The sequence below is a fragment of the Aquarana catesbeiana genome, linkage group LG04 (genome assembly GCF_042186555.1).
Source record: "Aquarana catesbeiana isolate 2022-GZ linkage group LG04, ASM4218655v1, whole genome shotgun sequence".
In the NCBI taxonomy this organism is placed as follows: Eukaryota; Metazoa; Chordata; class Amphibia; order Anura; family Ranidae; genus Aquarana; species Aquarana catesbeiana.
Window position 1 is genome coordinate 292396270 of NC_133327.1, and position 23168 is coordinate 292419437.

General features: G+C 39.9%; 1 protein-coding gene across 2 annotated transcripts in view; it reads right to left on the reverse strand.

Moving 5' to 3' along the window:
* The window catches only part of BMP5 (bone morphogenetic protein 5), a 207729-nt gene that overhangs the window by 45487 nt on the left and 139074 nt on the right, over positions 1-23168 (reverse strand). For both annotated transcript variants that reach the window (XM_073626687.1, XM_073626688.1), the window contains exons 2-3: positions 19399-19591; positions 3180-3328 (exon numbers count right to left, since the gene is read on the reverse strand). In XM_073626687.1, the coding sequence (XP_073482788.1) occupies positions 3180-3328; positions 19399-19591 (342 nt within the window). The remainder of the gene's footprint in view (positions 1-3179; positions 3329-19398; positions 19592-23168) is intronic.

A 23168-nucleotide genomic window follows, 5' to 3' on the forward strand; every position in this document is an offset into this window, starting at 1 on the left:
AAGACAAGGTGAGTTGACAATCACAGGTCTTTCAACCGCATGGAACCTCAAATGTGTAGAACCACCACCAAAAGTAAGAGCCTGGCCGCTTACCAGAACCCCATGACCCCCCGTTACAGAGGGTCTAAAAGGGCTTTTAAGATCCTAGTAGTCTGGACTTCCCAGGAACGGAGATGGAGCGGAGATGGGAGTGAAAACTGGAAAAGGGCATCAGGTGCTGGAGTGGGGATGGATGGATCCACAAGAAGGGGGCTCAACCCTCAGCATAGTGGTGTCATCATAGGAGAGAAGAAAGGGAGGGCATCATCGCGCCGCCTCCCACTGTCGCTGTATTTTCAACAGGACGAGCTATCTGTGGTTATCCGGCCGGTGCCACAGTTCGTTTTTCCAATTGATGATGTTGATTCTCTTACCTACATGTGAGTGTTTATGTTTTTTTCTACAATAAATTACCATCTGATTTTACACTATGGGAGCCCTCCCTTTCTTCTCTCCTATGATGACACCACTATGCTGAGGGTTGAGCCCCCTTCTTGTGAATCCATCCATCCCCACTCCAGCACCTGATGCCCTTTTCCAGTTTTCACTCCCATCTCCGCTCCATCTCCATTCCTGGGAAGTCCGGACTACTAGGATCTTAAAAGCCCTTTTAGACCCTCTATAACGGGGGGTCATGGGGTTCTGGTAAGCGGCCAGGCTCTTACTTTTGGTGGTGGTTCTACACATTTGAGGTTCCATGCGGTTGAAAGACCTGTGATTGTCAACTCACCTTGTCTTGGGTTCCTTTTATGGACTACTTTTGATTCTTCCACATGGTTTTTTCAGTATATTTTGTTTGGACTTTATTTATTATTTTTTCAATTGTTTGCACTGATTGCGATATATCATTGCACTGATGATTTATGTTTTTACTGATTATTTTTGTGATTTGTTTGCACTGATTGTGATTTATCACCACACAGATGGTTTATATATTCACTGATACTGTGTATTTAGTGCTTTTTGTGTGACGAATTTGACCACACATACATCCACCTATATAGCGCGAGTCATCCAATTTTTTCTTTTGCAAGAATATAAGGCTATTTGTTTTATTGTTCCTCGTTGCTTCTTTTTTCCCTTTCATACAATGTTGTAAGAGACTCTATATTATTATTATTATATTATGCCTTGATATTGTGGGTATTTCAATTGCCTATGCCATTTCTCTTTTTTTGCCTCAATTTTGTTTGTACCTTTTCATTACTCTCAATAAAAAGCGTTTGTAATAAAAAAAAAAGAGTCCTTGGAAATGCTACACTTGAATTAATTTTCCCACAATACCTGGTGTACATTATTATTTATGACTGAGCATAGATTCCAATGCCTGTGTATTCACCTTTTTCTAAGTTAAGTGTATATGCAATTGACATCTACTTCTGCCCTGTCATTTATAGTTTACTAGAAAGCTAAAATATTACAGTCCTAGTAAGGGAATACTGGGAAAGGGGAAAGGAAAAAAATATCTCCTCCTGTCTGACAAAGATGTATGGTATCATGTTCTCAAGGCCCAGCATTTTTTAACAGGAGATCAAAGATTATTTAGGGACCATTCACAATACACTCCACTGCACCACAACAATACACAAAAATGTCCTAAAATGTTGAACCTAGTTTGCCACAACTCATTGATTCCTGATTGGCTTCCTGGCAGTTAGAATTTAATGATTGTGCACCAGCACAGATTCTGAGAAGCCTGATCTGGTCCCTGAACACCTAAACTAACGGTCACTAAAGCAATCCTGAGCTGAGATCCTCTGCAGGGTAATGTGGATGTGATCAAGCAGCCCACGAGCCACCAATCAGATGACATATCACATCTCACAGTTTCAGGAAAAGTTAAGAGACATATGAATCCCCCACTAAAAAGTATAGCAACAATATCATAACAATAACAATATGTCTAGACTCCTGATCCCCTTCTCACCAGCAACTAACAGCCCCTTTATGGAAAGGTGAAGCAGGGTTATGTAGCAGCTGTGAGGGGATAAATGTCTTTTCCCTGGAATTGGTCAGATGAGTTTAGGGTCATTTTAACACTGTATGTGCCGCTTGTGTACCATAAGACTCTCTAGTGGGATTGTATGTATACTGTTGAATAGAAGGGGTATCAATATAAAAAAAAAGTGAAAAACCCAATTTAAAAAACCTGTTTACAGTTTGGTTTCCTAGTTTACAATTGTTTTGCCATTGTACATAATTTTAAAGCAGTGCAGAAAGTGCACTTCTTTAGAGGTCATTTTCTTTTTGTGTAATTTTTCTGTGATCATTTTAATCACAAAAAGCGCTTAGTAAGGTTCTTTTTTTAACGTAATCTGCCAAACTAGTGGGGATGCTTAAGCGAGAAAAAGGTTTATATTTCTAAAATAATCCATGAATGTTTCACACATCCACTGTCAACTCCAGTACCCTACTAAGTACCCTACTTCTTTCTTACTGCTGTATAAAATTGTTGTGACATTGAGAAAATTAAGATATATATGATAAATGTAGCCCCTTTTTACTCAAACTTTCTTTTGGTTAGAGACCTGTCACATTAAAGGACCAATAGAGCCATTGTGAAGTTCAAGGAGACAGTGCTAAGATTCACTTTACAAGACATTTTCATAAAACTTCAACTGCCTTTGCCCCTTTTATACTGACGTAGTCCGCCAGCGGATTCCACCTGCTCAGCAGGGAATCTCTCCGCTGATCAGATGAATGACTGGTCCGTGCTGATGCAAAGGGGACATAGACACAGCCCACTGTATTCTATGGGCTGTTGGATGGAAATAGGCCAGGACAGCGGACAGGACTGGATGTCAGCAGCTGTCAACGAACACTGACATTGACATCCGCCATAGCATAGAGAGCAAGGGATGGTCCGATCGGGTTTGCCTGAAAAACTGACAGGTGGACACGATCGGTCTTTCTGCGTGAAAGTGGTCTCACTATTTTGATGGTTTTGACATGAACTTTTCAATAAAGCAATCATGTGTATGCCTTTATTCTTTGCATGCTCACCTCAAACTGAACAGGTTTAAAATTTTTAAAAAATCAAATTTTTTTAACTACAAGAAAATTCTTATTTAACACAGCTGTAAAGGAAATTATTAATCTTTGAATTGTTAAAAAAACGTATTATAGCATTAGGAACTTACCATCTGATGTTTCAACACACAGTTGTAACCCCAGATTGTTCTGTGGATTAATCACCCAGTGGTTACTGGTCACTGTAATATCAAACACCAGCCAACCAACTTCAAAGGCAGGAACTCTCTGAGTATCTAACAAAAAGAGGTCTGCATCTCTGAAAAAAAAAATTGAATAAATAAATACACATTTATAATACTCACTGAGGTGTTGTGAGTACAATACACCATCCTTTGTACATCATCATTTTTAAGGGTTTAAGACATATCACAAAGAGTTAGGAAGCGGTTCACATTAATACAAGATACCCCATTACCTAGAAGGCTTTCAATAGTGTGTTCATCATCTTATATTAGGTTATCACTAGTGTTCTCATCATCTAGTAGTCAGTGGGGTGGATTTACTAAAGACAATTAACTGTGCACTTTGCAAGTTGCACTCATTTTCCTTGGTAAATGTAAATGTAGTGAAGCTTCACTTTGTAAAGGATACCCACTCAGGTGCAAGGAAAATAAAAAACATTATTTTTGCTTGCACATGACTGGATGATGGAAATCAGCAGAGATTTACCACATTTACTAAAATCTGTGGAAAATGAACGCAACTGTACTTGCAAAGTGTACAGTCAATTTGCCTTTAGATTCACCTCCTTGACTTGAAACCGAGAAACCACAATACACATTTTTTTGCATATCGAAAATCATTAAATGTTCAGTACAGCTTATATAAGATGCTCCTAAAAATATGTTTTTTTTGTTTAAGCACCTATTCTATCACAGGGGAAAGTTTATGAATATGATTTCAATCTTCCAAATTCTCCAATCATCTCTATTATACAGGGAAAATAATGAGCAATGCAGACACTCCCACTTCCCCGCCCTACTAATCCAGACTGCCGTGGTAAATTTAAACTAATAATAAATTTAATATTAATTTTAAATTTAGTGTATTGCACAAGGTTCAAATTATTAATAACATGTTCTGTAGCATAATATAGTTCGTCTATACAAAATAATCACCAATATATAAATGAAGGTCACATTGTAGGTAGAGATGGTATTTGTGTTATACTGTAATTAATTTTTGTTCAGATTGTGACCAGGAGGTTACCACGACAGTCAGGATTAGTAGGGTGGGAAATATACTGCATAATAACGGAATATAAATGACAGTAAGAGCATATGTAGTAATACCATGGCTCGTTTTGGATAAATGACACTTCCGTGGTCCATAGGAAATGGGAGTGTCCGCACACACTCCAGACTGCCTGGGTGAAGCCCGGGAGGTTGCTATAGTAACACTAAGCTATTTAAGGGCTTGGGAGAGGAGGGCCGCCCATCTATTGAGAAAGCCCAAGGAGCCGAGCCCGTGGGGTCAAGCAGCCACATTGGTGAGCAGGACTATACAGAGCTGGTTTTAACTGAATATCTTGTAAGTGTTTTTTAATTGGGACATTTTAATAAATGTTGCAAATGGAGAGCACTATGTATCCTCTATTTATTATTGCATGAATGTGGAGCCATATCCTATCAGGAATACCGAGTAATAATGCTGGTGTGGAGGAAGGAGAAAAATAGTGGAGCAGTATATATGAGAGATCTTTCTTGCGATCCCCCTGGGAGGCTGCTGATTGGAAAGTGGATACAGAGTAGCTGGTCGAATGTGGAAGAGATGAGACCATAGCTGAAAGAAAGAAGGGAATTGTTTTGAGTCTTTCTAACTCATGTATGAGGTGAGCTGGTATAACGGCTGGTGAAGGTGTGCACATAATCTGCTGAAGACATGATGTGCACAGTGGTGGATGATATATGAATTGAGAAGTCCCAATAATTGAGAAGTTCCAATAATTAAGAAGTCACAATAATTCAACGCAGAAAAGTTTCAGCATATGAACTTTAATTGTACACATTATTATATAGATTGATATATTTATTTATTTGAATATAATTTGATATCACTGGATATTTCACATGATAGATTAATAGCACTGCACTTATATTTTTCATTTTATTTTATGGAGCTATATATTAGTCAGGGGAAACCGACAGTGGCTACAAAAGGAGATATGATAATTGGGTATCCTAAATAAAGCGCCCTTCCAACAAAAAGACACCCCCACCGCGCCAATGTCTCTAAATACCTAATACCAAAAAATTAGTGCTAACCAGTGTTACAGTGGTGAGCTCAACATAAACGTGAAAACATAAATATTTAAAAATAATGAAAAAAAGCTGCCCCTTAAAAATATATAACATGCATACCAAATATTTAATCCTACATGCCACTGATTGCCCTATTATCCCCTAAAGGCACCTAGGATAAATATGGGGCGCTAAAAATAATATGTGACCAAAAATCTGTGTTAACACAATAATGGTGAGACCCTCTTATTGTGTTTGTGTAACACGTGATAAATAAATGGTGCTATCAATCTCAAAATAGAATATAAAAAATGTATGTGACATACAAGTGAAACACTATGTGAAATCACTACATTCCATGCTGTGACATGTCAAAACATCACATAACAGTCCATATACATCAGATCCATCCAAGAGGAACTGCTTGTGACCACATCTAGTGTAATATCAGATGCATACATTCAGGTGTCTTCGTGTGTCTTCCACCTCACCCCTGTGTTCAGTGAATCACACCCTCCAGAAATGCACTCACCGAATTACAATGCCAGCACTTTCATGCAAGGCAGAAAACGCTTGTTTTACCACATTCAGGGGTAAATGGAACAATCGGTGTTCAGGAGGATGGTTGTTAAATAGATCCACATGAAAGAAAATAAAGTGCTCCAATAGTGTGAACCAGCAAACAACATTTATTAAAACCACTGCAATCTTCAACTGATGCACTCACATTGTACCAAAGATAAAACAGCAGAAATCATGTGTAGATCACATCAATCTTCAAGCAATCTTCAAGCAAGTGTAAATAAAACAACAAAACAACTGTTGGTCACGGCGGACCCGAGGTGTGCTTTCACTGGGCTGCAGTCTCACTGCAATCTCACCCCTCCCTTCAGCTGTCCTCCGTTCCTCCGTGCACTCAAACTTCCTGACTCCTGTGTAGTTAACCGCGCTGTGTGTCACGTCTCACAGCCACGCCCCCGACATGTTTCGTCATAGGTAGACGAAACGTGTTACACAAACACAATAGGAGGGTCTCACCACTATTGTGTTAACACAGATTTTTGGTCACATATTATTTTTAGCGCCCCATATTTATCCTAGGTGCCTTTAGGGGATAATAGGGCAATCAGTGGCATGTAGGATTAAATATTTGGTATGCATACAAAAGGAGATAGCTGCTAATGCCTCTTGCCCTCCATTAAGCCTAGTCAATGCTGCAACCTTTTTTTTCAGGGATGTTCAAAATTGCTAGGGTGACATCTAAACTTACATGCAAATAGGTCATGAAAATAAATCCAAACCAACAAGCTTAGCAACAAGTTACAGGATTAAAATTTTCCAAAACTCATAGTGCTATTTTTATACACTGTATTAAGTTAGGAAATATAAAAAAATATCTTTCTAAATATTGCAAGGCATGGATTATATTTAGCACACCATAACCAAAATGCACCCTATTCTGGTCTTATTAAAATACCAGCTGTAATTCATAATCTATCATTTTAGTAAAAACATTCCAACCATGACCTAGACCTGCTAAGAAAGATTCACATAGTTATTAAATAAAAATATGCAATTATAAACACATTTCTAGATTTTAAAAATGTAAACAAAGTTGATGATTTACTTTTCTAACTCTCATTAAAAAAAGTGATTGTTTTACAAATGCATAACATTCATGCAAGAGAGTGTCTAAGACATAAACGCACCTCATATAGGGTCACTAAGCTTCTCCAAGTAAGATATTACATAGTACAGCCATGCAAGCCATTCCAAATTTTAAGTGTGAGAGGTTCAGAATTGCACAATCACAAGAGCATTCCCAGTGCTGTAATGAGAAGAATGACCTATTTCCCCTTTCTAGACAAGCAACATTCTTTACAAGTATATGATTAAAACCCCCTCCTACGCCTCCTCTATCCCATTCAGCAGTTTAGGTGAACCTGTGCCTAGACTGTGGACACTAAAATATTTATATGTTCTAAACAAGCAGTAAACCACTTAAAAACCCTCATTCACCTCTGTAGCTTTGGGTGATGCAGAGAAATTGATCTTCAAAATGCACAGCGACACTGAAACCTTAGCTTTTTCACATTACGATTATTATGTTGCATAAGAATCTTGGCAATCTACCAACCTAATGTAATATTAGGCATTTCACGCAGCAGGCATTTCTAAGCTGTTAGGAACTGACTAAGACCAAGCTTTAAAGTCTTTGTTGTGATCTTTGAGGATCTTTGAAATTACATTTTTTACCGTACAAGCAGTAAGAAAGGTTCAAGCTTGGGTTAATGCTCTTTTACTGTCACTCTCACCTGCTCCCCATTCCAGTGTTGGGTCTGCTCCTTTGTCCGTGGCTGTTCTGTTGGCACTGTAGCCAATCTTAGACCAGGCACTGCCTTTAAGCGTTCATATGGTCAAAGTTTAAAATCATATACTCGTTTCCACTATATATTTGAATTATTTCTACTCTTATTAATCTGAAGGATCTTGACATTTGCAAACTTACTTTGTGAAGAGCCAAACACATTTACTTCCTTCAAATCTGTGATACACATTCACTATGTCATGTAAGTAGGTATTCCTGTGTAACAGAATTCACATAGCCTGCCTTGTGAGCTAAAGAGGTGCTGACAGGAGGTGTTTCAAAAAGAGGAGTCAGTACAAGAATCATTACATAAAGGCAGCAAGGTACCATTGGATATGTAGTCCTTAGAAATGCAAAGTAAACGGCAGAGGAGAAGCTGCAAGGAATGCAGGGAATCCAGGAAGTTGTGGAAAGGAACGACCAGCAGACAGGCAGCACTCACAACATGAAAGGAGATTTTTCAAGCAAGGTTTTATTGGATTGTCAAAAATAACTAGTGTTTGTAATGCTATTATCATGCTGATGTTAAAAAAAAATGTATGCTGTAACTATAGATCTCCTTTAAAGGGCTATCTGGCGTAATGCTCAGCATTTGAACAATGTTTCTTCAGGGGAACCCAACCCAGAGACCAACTCCAAGTCATTTACAAGTTAAAAGAGACTGTACAGGGCTCTGGGGAGGGGCTGACTATGGAGCCCTGCAGACGTTGATAAGCTGAGCTCTGAGCAGACCAGGCAGACCCACCACACCTGATGATCATCAGAGGGCTGCAGGGGGGAATCAAACTATATGCCGACATGTAGGAGATCTGAGGTTGGTATACTGTTGTCCCTGCACAGCAAGACATGCGTGACATCTTTTCCGTGGCTTCGCCAGCTGCCCCGATTATGGCACCACCAAAAGCAACATCAAAGGGAACACAAAAAAAGAGCAAGTGGTACTTCCCCCACAGAGTCCAGCTAAAACAGAGCATCTAGAGCAAAGATCTTTATCACCTACTTCCACACATGCATGGCCGCTTGTTGCCTCAGAAACAGCAGGGGCTGAGCTACAGAGTGAGTTGGAGCCTACAATTTCAGCATATGAGATCCAATCCATGCTTAAAGCTCTGCCAACAAAAGCAGACATGAACTCTTGGGCTTCTGAAATCAAAGAAGAATTAAGGTAGAGGTAGACACAATCAAACAACAGGTGGCTGGTATATCATCCACAATAGAAAATCTAATACCTCAGCACAACTTACCATGCATTTGGATAAACTAGAGAAGACGCAGGTACAGCATCATCAAACTATGACAGCAATTAGGCTGAAAATGGAGGGCGCAGAAAACCACTCTAGAAGGAATAACATAAAAGTATGTGGTATTTCTGAAGAGGTTCCAGGTCCGGATTTATATGCAACAGTTACTGTAATTTTTAACAAAATAATGGAGAGACCCCACAGATAAACCTATCTGGACAGGGTACACAGGGTGGCTGGACCTAGAAATCCTCCCCGTGATGTGCTGTGCACACTACATTACTATTGCATAAGAGAGGATATCCTAAGAAGAGCTTGGTGAATGGGATCGGTAGAAAGGGATGAAGTGCAGGTTACCATCATGCTTGATATAGCTAAAATCACACTTGCTATGTGAAGAACGGGGATGAGCCCGATGTTCCAGTCAAACGTAAGTTCGACTGGAACATCGAGTGTTCTTCCGTTCGCCAAATTCATAACATTATGGGGTATTCTCGGAACATTCGAGGAACACCCCATAATGAACTGCGGGATTGTCAATGTACTGCAAGATCACAGTGCATTGACGGTTGCTGATTGGCCAAAGCATGCACCGGACCTGCATGCTTTGGCCAATCACAGAGCGCTCTGCTGTGAGAGCCATGATTGGCCAAAGGCAGGGTGCCTTTGCCCAATCATGGCTCAGGGGGCTAAGTCCACGCCCCACACTATGTAAGGTGCTTACACAGCCGCCGTACATAGTGTAATGAATGAGAGCAGCAAAATTACATTTCTAAATTTCATTTAAAACTGCTGTAATGTATTGCCGGATCCCGGCAATATACATACAAATCATTGACACAAATGGCGTGGGTTCCCCCCCAGTCCATTACCAGGCCCTTGCACCAAAATAAAAACAAATGACGTGGGTGTCACCCCTAAAATCCATACCAGGCCCTTCAGGTCTGGTATGGATTTTAAGGGGAAACCTGTGCAAAAATAAAAAATAAATGGCGTGGGGGTCCCCCCAAAAATCCATACCAGACCCTTATACAAGCACGCAACCTGTCAGGATGCAGGAAAAGGGGGGCCCAGACAGAGCCCCCCTCCTGAACCATACCAGGCCACATGCCCTCAACATGGGTAGGGTGATTTGGGGTCCCCCCAAAACACCTTGCCCCCATGTTGATGGGGACAAGGGCCTCATCCCCACAACCCTTGCCCCGTGGTTGTGGGGGTCTGTGGGCGGGGGCTTATCGGAATCTGGAAACCCTCTTTAACAAGGGGGCCCCCAGAACCCGCCCCCCCTATGTGAATGGGTATCGGGTACATTGTACCCCTACCCATTCACCAAAAAATGTGTCAAAAAAGTAAAAATGACAAGAGACAGTTTTGAACAAGTCCTTTATTAAAAAAAAAGTGTCCATTTATCTTTAATCACAGCTTCCGGCGTTCCCGAGAAAAAAATGGAAATACTCCGCCTCCTTGGGAGGCGTTCCCGCTACTGCAGCCTTTTCACAATGACAGCTGTTATATAGCTGAGGGCGGGTCACCCGCTGAAGTAACCGGGTGACCTTGCCCCTTCTGATGTCATGTGAGATCAGAGGGGGCGGGGTCACCTGTTTACATCACAGCTGTTATATAACAGTTGTCATTGTGAAAAGGCTGCAGTCGCGGGGACGCCTCCCATAGAGGCAGAGTATTTCCATTTTTTCTCGGAAACGCCGGAAGCTGTGATTAAAGACGAATTAAAGATTGCGGGACACTTTTTTTTTTAATAAAGGACTTGTTCAAAACTGTCTCCTGTCAATTTCTGGGCCACATCCTTGATGGCAGCCCATTCCAGTTTTTTTTTATTCACCCGCCTCGAGGATTGACAAGTTCTCAATGGAATTAAGGTCTGGGGAGTTTCCTGGCCATGGACCCAAAATTTCGATGTTTTGTTCCCAAGCCACTTAGTTATCACTTTTGCCTTATGGCAAGGTGCTCCATCATGATGGAAAAGGCATTGTTCATCGCCAAACTGTTCTTGGATGACTGGGAGAAGATGCTCTCGAGGGATGTTTTTGTGCCATTCTTAATCATGGCTGTGATCTTAGGCACAATTGTAAGTGAGTACACTCCCCTGGCTGAGAAGAAACCCCACACATGAATAGTCTCAGGAAGCTTTACAGTTGGCATGACACAGGATTAATGGTAGCGCTCACCTTTTTTTCTCTGGACAACGTTTTTTCCGGATGCCCCAAACAATGGGAAAGGGGATTTGTCCTCAGCAGTCCAATCCCTGTACCTTTTGCAGAATATCTGTCTGCCCCTAATGTTTTTCCTGAAGAGAAGTGGCTTCTTGCTGCCCTTCTTGATACCAGGCTATCCTCCAAAAGTTTTCGCCTCACTGTGCGTGTAGAAGCACTCACACCTGTCTGCTGCCATTCCTAAGCAAGCTCTGCACTGGTGGTGCTCCCATCCCTCAGCTGAATCAACTGTAGGAGATGGTCCTGGTGCTTGCTGGACTTTCTTGGGTGCCCTGAAGTATTCTTCACAAATGCAGTGGAAATGTTTTTTATGGGATTAAGTTAATTTTCATGGCAAAGAGGGACTTTGAAACTAATTGCAATTCATCTGATCACTCTTCATAACATTCTGCAGTATATGCAAACTTCATAACATTCTGCAGTATATGCCATCATAAAAACTGAGGCAGCAGACTTTGTGAAAATATATATTTGTGTCATTCTCAAAACTTTTGGCCACGGCTGTAGAGCCTGCTTTATTATAATCACTTGATGCACTCTTATGCCCTGTACACATGATAGGATTTTCCGATGGAAAATGTGTGATAGGGCCTTGTTGTCGGAAATTCCGACCGTGTGTGGGCTCCATCACACATTTTCCATAGGAATTTCCGACACACAAAGTTTGAGAGCTTGCTATAAAATTTTCCGACAACAAAATCCGTTGTCGGAAATTCCGATCGCGTGTACACAAATCCGACGCACAAAGTGCCACGCATGCTCAGAATAAATTAAGAGAGGAAAGCTATTGGCTACTGCCCCGTTTATACTCCCGACGTACGTGTTTTACGTCACCGTGTTCACAACGATCAGATTTTCTGACAACTTTGTGTGACCGTGTGTATGCAAGACAAGTTTGAGCCAACATCCGTCGGAAAAAATCCTAGGATTTTGTCCGATCAATGTCCGACCGTGTGTACAGGGCATTAGTGTTCTGATGAGGAAAGCTGCACGGTCTGTATCTCTTTAAAAATAGCTACCACTTAAAGCATATTTCACCAAAAAATGTCATTCCTGTTGCAGGAAATGCCCCAAACTTAACTTGTATCTTAATGCAGATGTAGGAGAAAACCAATCAGAGAATCAGGAATTAAAATTTCCTTTTTCATCCTGTACATCAAAAGTGTACAGTGCACCTTCATGTTGCCATATTGCATATCCGATGGAAAATGTGTGATAGGACCTTGTTGTCGGAAATTCCGACCGTGTGTGGGCTCCATCACACATTTTCCATAGGAATTTCCGACACACAAAGTTTGAGAGCTTGCTATAACATTTTCCAACAACAAAATCCGTTGTCGAAAATTCCGATCGTGTGTACACAAATCCGACACACAAAGTGCCACGCATGCTCAAAATAAATTAAGAGAAGAAAGCTATTGGCTACTGCCCCGTTTATAGTCCCGACGTACGTGTTTTACATCACCGCGTTCAGAACGATCAGATTTTCCGACAACTTTGTGTGACCGTGTGTATGCAAGACAAGTTTGAGCCAACATCCGTCGGAAAAAATCCTAGGATTTTGTCCGATCAATGTCCAACCGTGTGTACAGGGCATTAGTGTTCTGATGAGGAAAGATGCACAGTCTGTATGTCTTTAAAAATAGCTACCACATATTTCACCCAAAAAATGTCATTCCTGTTGCAGGAAATGCCCCAAACTTAACTTGTATCTTAATGCAGATGTAGGAGAAAACCAATCAGAGAAGCAGGAATTAAAATTTCCTTTTTCATCCTGTACATCAAAAGTGTACAGTGCACCTCCATGTTGCCATATTGCATTTAACGGTTTTAATCGTCTTAGAAAACTACAGCATCCACAAATTCAAATAGAAAGGTAGGTTTTTTAATAACAATAACGATTTATAGCCAGAAGGCCGTCATACGACGTCCTTAGGTTGAAGTGGTGATATTTTGATGATGACTGCAGCTACAGGCATCATACAGATACTGCATCTTTGTTTTCAGTCAACTATTCCCTATCTTATAAAAGCCATCCTAGAGGCTCATGAGCCTCTCCCAGATCTCCTCTGTGATTGGGGACCTGGAGAACCAACCCAGCGGTGGCAGATTACTAAAGAGCTGGCCAGGGACCGAATGCTCCCCAGCCATATCTATGGTCCTGGGAGGCCGGAAGCGACATCATGATGTCAGTTCAGGCACTGGTAGATGTAAACACTGTCAGTTTTGTACCCTGGAAATCAGAGATTGATGTTTTTTTGTCTCATGCTTCCCAGGGTAGAGGAGATATCTGGGGTCTTATTGACCCCAGATGTCTCCATAAAGAGGACCTGTCACACCTTATTCCTATTACAAGGGATGTTTAAATTTCTTGTAATAGGATTAAAAGTGATAAAAACATGCAGAAGCAAACACATACGTAGGTCGCACCCACACATGTAAATGACGTTCGGACTGAAGGTGAGGTATTACTGAGAATGTTAGAGCAAGAGCAATAATTTCAGCACTAGACTTCCGCTGTAGCTCTAAACTGGTAACCTGTAAAAAAATTTAAAGCGTCGCCTATGGAGATTTTTAAATACTGTAGTTTTGCTCCATTCCGTGAATGTGCGCAATTCCAAAGCGTGACATGTTTGGTATCTATTTACTTGGTGTAACATCATCTTTTCATCTGCACACATATGTCCGTGATCATCTGCACACATATGTCCGTGATCATCTGTGCACATCTGTACATGATCATCTGCGTACATCTGTCTGTGATCACACAAACCAATTATTATACACTTGACAGGATTTTTTTACCAAAGACATGTAGCAGAATACATTGTGGCTTAAATTTATGACAAAATTTGATTTTATTGGATCTTTTTTAAAACAGAAAGTAGAAAATATTTTTTTTTCAAAATTTCCGCTCATTTTTTTTGCTTATATCGCAAAAAATAAAAAATTGATTTTTGAATAAATACCACCAAAAGAAAGCTCTATTTGTGTGAACAAAATAATAAAAATTTCATTTGGGTATAGTGTTGCATGACCACGCAATTCTTATTGAAAGTGCAAGAGCGCTGAAAGCTGAAAACTGGCCTGGGAAGGAAAGGGGCGAAAGTGCCCAGTAAAGTGCCCAGTATTGAAGTGGTTAACAAATACATTAAGAATGGCCTATATTTAGTATATTTGTTCAGTAATAACTCTTTAGGAAATTACAGATCATAGGTTGATTTACTAAAGGCAAATACGCTGTTCAATTTAATAGTCAAGTTGCACTTTGTAAGATCATTTCCCCAGAGTCTAATGAATGTGGTGAAATTTCACTTTGCAAAGACAGCATTTTTCTTGTATTTGATTGTATAATGAAAGTCAGCAGAGCTTCACCTCAATCAATAAACTCTGGGAAAAAATCCTTTTCAAAGTGCAACTTCCCTTGCAAAGTGAAAAGTCTATTTTACTTTAGTAAATCAACCCCTATGACTTAAATCTACACCTCTAATGCCGCGTACACACGGGTCGTATTTTCCGACGGGAAATGTTCGATGGGAGCTTGTTGTCGGAAATTCTGACCGTGTGTAGGCTCCATCAGACATTTTCCGTCAGAATTTCCGACAAACAAAATTTGAGATCTGGATCTCAAATTTACCGACAACAAAATTAGTTCTCGTAAATTCCGATCCTGTGTACACAATTCCGATGCACAAATTTCAAGCATGCTTGGAATCAAGCAGAAGAGCCACACTGGATATTGAACTTCATTTTTCTCGGCTCATCGTACGTGTTGTACGTCACCACGTACTTGATGTTTGGAATTTCCAACAAGATTTGTGTGACCGTGTGTATGCAAGACAAGTTTGAGCCAACATCCGTAGGAAAAAAAACATGGATTTTGTTGTCGGAATGTGCGATCGTGTGTATGCGGCATAAGTCTTCTAGATCAGGTTGACAAGTAATCTTAAATCCTTTAGATGGTGTGCAGCGTGGTATTACACAGCTGGATAAGCACCTGGATGAACTATCTATGCTTCCCATAGTAAACATATTGTACCTTACATTCTTCCAGTAGCATAAAAAATTAAATCTCACTGGCACCTATGTGTAGCCCAGAACATTTAATATAGCAGCAGCTGCCATGATAAACTGCTTTTGTTGTATCTATGTCTGTCTAAAAATAAAACTTGCGGGTGCTGCAGAATAAAACTTTATCTGGTTGTAAGCCAACCACTTAATCCAAAGTAGCAATTGAAAAGTCAAACAGAAGCTGGGATTGAATTCTTAGTTTACTCAAGATCTCTCCAAGTATATACTCCTGTTACCTAAAATATGCAAACTTTTGACCTGAATATATAAAAAAAAGAAAACCATATAGAAATGACTTGAACAAGAACAGAAAAGAAGGATAGCCTGTGGTTTGGGAGCTGCAGATTTGCAAAGCTATTCCATAGAGAAGAATGCTATAGAAGGTTGCATTAAATGACCAGTAAACCTGAAACAAAACATTACTTTACTCAAGATAAATATTACCATTTACAAAAATGCACCCATACATGCACATATTGATTTAACTGAGGACGATGTACTATGTCGACTAACGTTTTTGTAATTTGCAATCTTAGACTAAAGCTCATCTCTGTGTAAACCTAAAGGGTTCCCCTATGCCTCTCTTTTCCTTTTTTAATAAATCCTATTGTTTTTAATACTTCACTGCTGTTTTATCGTACATGTTATTTAGAGGAATTGGACATTTTTAATGCTCCACTTTAAGCATTTAAAAAAGTGCTGCTCCTGGCCCGATGGAATTTAATTTTTTTTCTTAGTACAGGCCAGTGTTCACCCCATGCTGTTTTTTTACACCTGTTGCATATTAGCCAAGAAAATTGACATTTTTATTTTTACTGATTAGGCTCCCATTGATTTCAATAGGGTTCATGCTTGGCAACTTCTTGAACCAAACCTAGGGCAGCTCAGCACATCACTAGCCTACAACTCTGAAAAAATCCCTAACCATGCTTTTGAGCTTGCTCTGTGTTGTTGCTGTGGGTACTGACAGGGAAATAGAGAACAACTGAAAAAATATTGTGGTGCCCGGATCTACCGCACTATTAGTATACAACTATTTAGATAATTAATACAGTAATTACCTCAACCTTTCACCATGTAGTATCAACAACATGGCACAGTCCATGTGACCACAAAAACTACATATAAGAAAAAAAGAAAGGACAAGGCCTTCCAAAGGGGTCACAGTAACTGAACACTACAGTTGAATTCAATTACATTTTATTTAGAAAAAACACACCATAATATCAAATATGACAAAATAAATGTTGTTATATTTGATAATAAAATTTTATGAAATTCAACTGTAGTGTTCAGTTACTGTGACCCCTTTGGAAGGCCTTGTCCTTTCTTTTTTTCTTATAGGAACATAGAGAACTTCAATATTTGCAGCATCATTAATTGCAAGTGGGTATTACACTGTTATTGTGCATCTGCTGTAACAGTGTTGCACAGCCCTTTTATTATTTATCTGTATGAAAGTCTTGCCTTACATCCTGGGTATGCACGCAGCTCACATGGAGAATCAGAATTTCACAGCATTCTGCATTTCACTTCAAAGCACATGTGGTTCACATCTTTGCCATGATGGAGAAGGATGCTATGGTGAGTGTGGCCAGGCCTGGACAGGCCATAGCCAGCACTTGCTCGGTGAGTTGGGGCTGCTGGTTCACACATCCCAGGGCCACCACCAGCATCATCCCTTACCACCTGTCATGCTAGAGGAGGAGCATGGATGGACCTCTTGTACCCCCCCCAGCAGCCGCACTCAGAGGCTGGTCAGTGTACTGGCTCTTCCATCACCTGGACTGAACAGGAGAGGGCACCATTTCTGGGGAAGAGTTCTACACCCTTTGCAGGGTCTTGGACCTGGACCCCTGGATGGAAGAATGTGAAGGACTGCTGGAGCAGCTGCCGGAGCAGCTGACGGAGCACCTCACCTTCCAACACTTCCATGCCAGGCTCTGCAGGTACTTCAGCTCCAAAGCTGGGGCCCTCTGCCTGCCTGGGAGCCAAGCGAGCCAGATCTGGCTGAACAGCAGGAGGAGCCCGGGGATGACCCTGACAGAGGAGGATTAGGAGCTAAAGAGACTGGAGGATGAGAACTGACTTCCCTGGGAACTGATGGAGGACCTAAGGATGGCTTCAGAGCAATAATGGCTGCTACCTGGCACTGTAGGTGAGTCAGAGGCTCCATAGAGACACTGCCACTAAGGGGATCAATTATTGAATAAAGGCTTAAAGTAGAAGAACCTGAGTGCCATTATAAACTATTTATTTTGTTAAAAACAATATAAAATTTCCACTCACATTTGAAGGTGCCTAATGTCCTGGCACCTGGCATGTATAGCAAGTGATTATGTTATGGGCTAATCGGCCCACTCATGGATAACACCGCTCTCAGCATTTGGCTTGATTTTCGGGTGTTCTATGGGCGGAAGTATGTCCGATAACATGGTAAAACCTTGACGCGTTTCAGCCAATCATATGCCATCATCAGGAAGTTCGGGAATCGAGCTGAACATTTATAATGGCACTGCACAATGAGGATTTCTTTCTGTCATTTCCATCCATCTACATGAGGCATTTTTCTGTATGAGAGGTCAGCCAACAGACTTCCACAGGGGTATCCCCACACGCTTGAAAGACCACACTAGAGATAGGTAGTCAACTCCTAGGGTGAGTGCACATCCATGTGTGGCACCCAGTCTGAGCACATCTGCACACGGATACGTTACTAGGCACGAGCACCTTATATCATCACTTAATGGGGGTGTATAAGATATATATGTGTGTATATCAATTTACCTAACACTAAGCGCAGTGAATTGTTTTATATTGTATATTACTTCTTACTGCAGCTGGTGTACTGTTGTGCAATCTACTTGAATATTATCCAGAGGCATTTAAGTTAAATTTTTTCTTGTTGGAGTTTACTGCATGTTTATACAGGTCCCAACTAAGGCATATCTGGGGGATAACGTCTAAGGATCCTTTTCTGATGATGATCAAAATAAAGATTTCACCTAAGGACCTGGTCTGGAGAGCTCACTGAAGAGTGCCCAGTGGGAATTGGAAAGGGTCTGGCTGTCCTGGACCATTGTGAGCATTAACCTCTCCCCCCACTAAAGAGTATCTAGTGAATACTGAAAGGAGGCATCAGATAATCCTGTGGCATTGTGAGTACTGACCTGAGTTCAGGGCCTAGTGACTGTGTGCTGTTTCCTTTGGGTGGAAGAGCCAGTGGTAGTTCTGACTAAGATAGCTTTTAAAAAGCTTGTTCTTGCATAGGGACTGTTCAGGGAGGCTTTGCAAAGTGGAGTGTACAAATATTTATTAGATTTGAAGTATCATAATTTACCCTACATTCAATCTGAATGTAATAAAAATCCTAAAAAGTCATCCCCTAGAGACTGATTAATGTGCCAAAGTGAGTAAACTGTTACTGTTTGCCTGGCTACCTCTGCACTAATCTTGGGAAAGAACCATTTAAATTACAGCGTCTCCTTTAGGGGTAGTGCTACATATTTATAGTCTTCAATCTGGAAAACAAGATTACGCTTGCACATTTTCATCAAATAATTAATTTAGCTATGTAAATCTCTTGGTTATGGTCTATATGTTTTCATCACAATAAAATACAGCAAAATTATGGTCAGTCCCACCATTACCCTATCATAACTGACATAAACACAACTGCAGTTGCTGCCTACCCAGATTGATGTGTTACATGGAATGACAGCCATCTACACTTCCTTGCAATCACACTGATCCAAGGACAGACACATATTCACAATCCCCCCCAACAAAAATGGCCACATACATTGACAGTCGCCCATAATTCCCACATATTGACACTTGCATGTTGTACCCAAGCTTCCCTTCCCCAGTATGATGACCTTACTAACACAAATTATTACACCTGCCCTTGACTGCCAATTAAACAAATTGCCTCCTCGTACTTGTGGACTGAAAGCCACATTAAGCCTAGATTGTTGTTGTACACCCATATAAAAACATAAAACTTTCAAGAATTGATACGTATATTTATCTGTAACTTCCATCAACACACAGATGTTTTCTTTTGTTAAGATTCATATACTTCTTTTAACATATACACACCCACACAAACTTTATATATATTTATATTTCACTCTTACTATTATACACATATATTCTTATTATTAACACACTACCTATTTGAATATTCCTTGATGATTTGATAAATACTAATCTTTAAAGTTTCATTCCCAAAGCGATTGTTGCTCCGATCCTTGTAGATGCGAAATTCTGCTGCTGTGACGGCTTCCCCACGTGGGATTTGAGTGAGGTCAAATCGGAATTCCTTGTAGTGCCTTCGGTGGTGTGAAAAGTCCTTGTCTCTTTCAACTGAAAGGAAAAAGAAAATTCCAGGAGTGAGCCCTAAATACAGCCAATGATTAACTGTGAATTTATATGGCTTAGAAATGAAAACATTCTGGCAGCCTTGTATGACAGTGGGTAAACAGCAAAACCGCAAATCCAGACATAGCTTCCAGGTAAAGGAAGAAGTAGTTTTCACTTCAAAAGGGAAAGAAAAAAAACTCATTAGTTTACTAAGATTTCACAAGAGCAACTGGAAATAATAGTAGAACAGCTAAAACATTTATGCTGTAAAAGTGGTTTCAAAAAACAGGCAGAGGAAAAGTAAGAATGAAAGAGGACACTGTACTGTAAGGGAACAACTTATATGGAAAATAGAAATCCCTAGCAGACCCACAACTGATATTTATTCAACACCATCACCACCCCCACTCATACATAATAAAATGTGCAGAAATGAATCCGTCTGTAGAAAGCACATATATTTTAAAATTGGTTACAATTGGTTCTAGCAATAATTTATTTTTTGAAATTCCAATTTTATTTAAAATTATGATAAGCACAAATGATAATATACTCTGGGGCAATTTGTATGAAAGACTTTCATTAAAATAACTATAGTGACACTGATTTTCAAATATAGTACATTATGTTCACTTTCAAAGTTAGTTGGTACTGACGGTATTTCACTTTGCAAATGAACAGGATTTTTGCTGGCACATGATTGGATGACTGGTCATCACTATTTCACTTTGTTCAGTAAGACTAAAGTGAAATAAATTAAAGGAAAAATTCCCTCAGCAAAAAGAAAATGTTAGTGAATGAAAGAAAGTTGTGCTGACTTCAGTCATTCAATCATGGGTGATTAAAATCTTGTTTTACCATTGCTATTGATTGGGTATTTTCTGCTAAATATATTTTCACCCATTTGGACAAGAATCCAGCCATAGAATTGCCTCATCAGTAAATTAAAGTGATACTAAAGTCTTGTTTTTTTCTGTTAAAAATAACAAACACGTTATACTTACCTGCTCTGTGAAATGGCTTTGCACAGATCAGCCCAGATCCTCCTTTTCTCAGGTCCCTCTTCGGTGCTCTTGGCCCCTCCCTCCTGTTGAATGCCCCCACAGCAAGCAGCTTGCTATGGGGGCACCTGAGCTGAGCCTCAGCTCCCTGTGTCCATTCAGATATCGAGGCATGGGCCACCCCCACACCCTCTCTCCTCAATGGCTCACTGACTTTGATTGACAGCAGCGGGAGCCAATGGCACATCGTTGCTGTCTCAGCCAATGAGGAGGTAGAGTACCGTCAAGGTCATAATCGAGAATGAAACCCTAGGTTTTTTCCTTCCCAGATCAAGTTTTTTAGTTTTGAGTTGACTTGGCCAAAAAACTTTACCAGTAATGGAATTGGAAGGGATGGGAAGTAATATAAAATTTTTGGTAGTGTTTGCATCTTGAATGCCGATATTCTACCGATCCAGGATAAATTATTTTTTTGGATAAATTGGAGGTCTTGAGTGATCTGTTTTAGCAAAATAGTGTAATTGACCTCATACAGCTTCTTAGTGGGATAAGTGAGGTGGATCCCTAAATATGAGATAAATTGCATATCCCAGATATACATATAGTTTCGACACAAATCGTTAACTTGATCTGGTGGAATATTCATTGGCAAGGCGTAACATTTGCTAGGATTTATTTTATAATAGGATACTATTCCAAAGGCCTCTAAAGTATTCTTGACTTCGGTCAGAGAAGTAACAGGAGATGAAAGTGTCAATATGACGTCATCCGCGAATAGTCCCAGTTTATGTTCTATTTGTCCAACTTTAATACCACTAATTTTAGAATTGGTTCTGATAGTTTCCGCAAGGGGTTCGATTATTAATTAAAAAAATGATAGGCGATAAGGGGCAACCTTGTCTGTTTCCGTTAGATAGTTCAAAACTGCTTGAAATACTTCCTGACGTGAATACTTTAGCTGATGGTACCGTGTAAAGGGACATTATGGTTTCATGAATGAAACCGGAAAAGCCACATTTCTTTAGGGTTTCTGCAATGTAATTCCAATGGACCCTAGTGCATAAAAATGATGCTATAGCTAAATTTACAAAAGTTTGGCTTGCATGGACTTTACATCCTAGAGCTTCAAATTTCCTGAAAAATAACGAGAAATATTAATGTTGTGTTTCAGATAGGTCATATAACTAAGTGATTGAACTGATACAGTAACTTCCTCTCCTTTTACCTTCCTTTCCTCCTTTCCTAATGTTTAGCAACCTACCCTTGTTTACAGATAGTTCCCATTTGGGGTAAACAAGGATTATTATTATCATTTATTATTCAAGAGTAATACACTATTAGTTGTATTGTATTGTACTGCAAACAAATCATAATAGATACTGGTAAGGTATTTTGGTCACTTATATAAGTCTTATATATGTGTAGGATGAAATTATTGAACCAAAATGTTGATGTACTACTTTGTTATATATCTAAAAAACCCAATAAAAATATTTGAACAAAAAAAAACTTTCTGCCTTTACAACCACTTTAAGTTTTATAACTTCCTGTGAGGGAGGAGAGGACACTGGATAAGCTTGAGCAAAAGCAAGCACACAGGAAAGAGGAGTGGACAGTGCCAGGGGGGACTCCAGAAGAGGAGATAAGGGTCTGCTCTGTGCAATACCATTGCATAGAACAGGTAAGTATAATAACACATTTTTTATTTTACCTGGAAAATAGACTTTATAAACACTTTAATGTGACAGATTCCTCTGAGGGACAAAGCTGGTTATGTACATAAAACACACAAACACCAAGTCTTACTTTTATGTACAGCTGCAGTGAAGAGAATTGCATATTGGACAGAAAAATTAAACAGTGGTCTCACTGATGAATAAAAGGCAATGTTTTGTCCTTTTCTTTTTCTTTTTGCTAAGTTATAAAATGGATAACTGCTTTTTAAATGTGCAGTATAAGCGTTATAGCAACATTTCGGTGTTCTCTAGGTGATATCACCTCAAGCTATAGTTTTCCGCAGATGCTGTGTTCTATTAATAAGTCTTCACTGATTTTAAAACATATCTGAACACACAAGCAAATTCCAGATGGAGTGTGAATTTGTAAAACTTCACTATGATAAATTTGACAACAATTTAAGAGTTATAAGGCTGCATCAATGACTTGCTTGGTTCTTTGTCTGGAAACCTCTTTTTAGAGGCATAAAAGGGTAAACCAACTGCTGAATGGAGAACTAGACAGGAGGAATTGGCTGGTATTTGAACTTTCACCTTCAATTTGCCACAACCTGGAAAAACTGTTAATATCTGCAAATGTTGTAGACAGCCTTAAGTTTAATAGCTGGTTTCTTACAGTGTAGGATATGCAACACAAAAAAGGCTCCAGACAAGAGATTTGCATTTACAGCCACACTGTATGAACTGAAACCCTAAACTGATGCAAGAGCTACCTGCTTGAGAAGCTTTTCTGCCTGCTTGCATCCTTAAATAAGTACCAAAAAGTGATGCATTCACCCCAATAGGCACTGCAGGAGCTATCACCTCTCCAAAGAGCATAGTATTTGTAAAACTGTAATTATA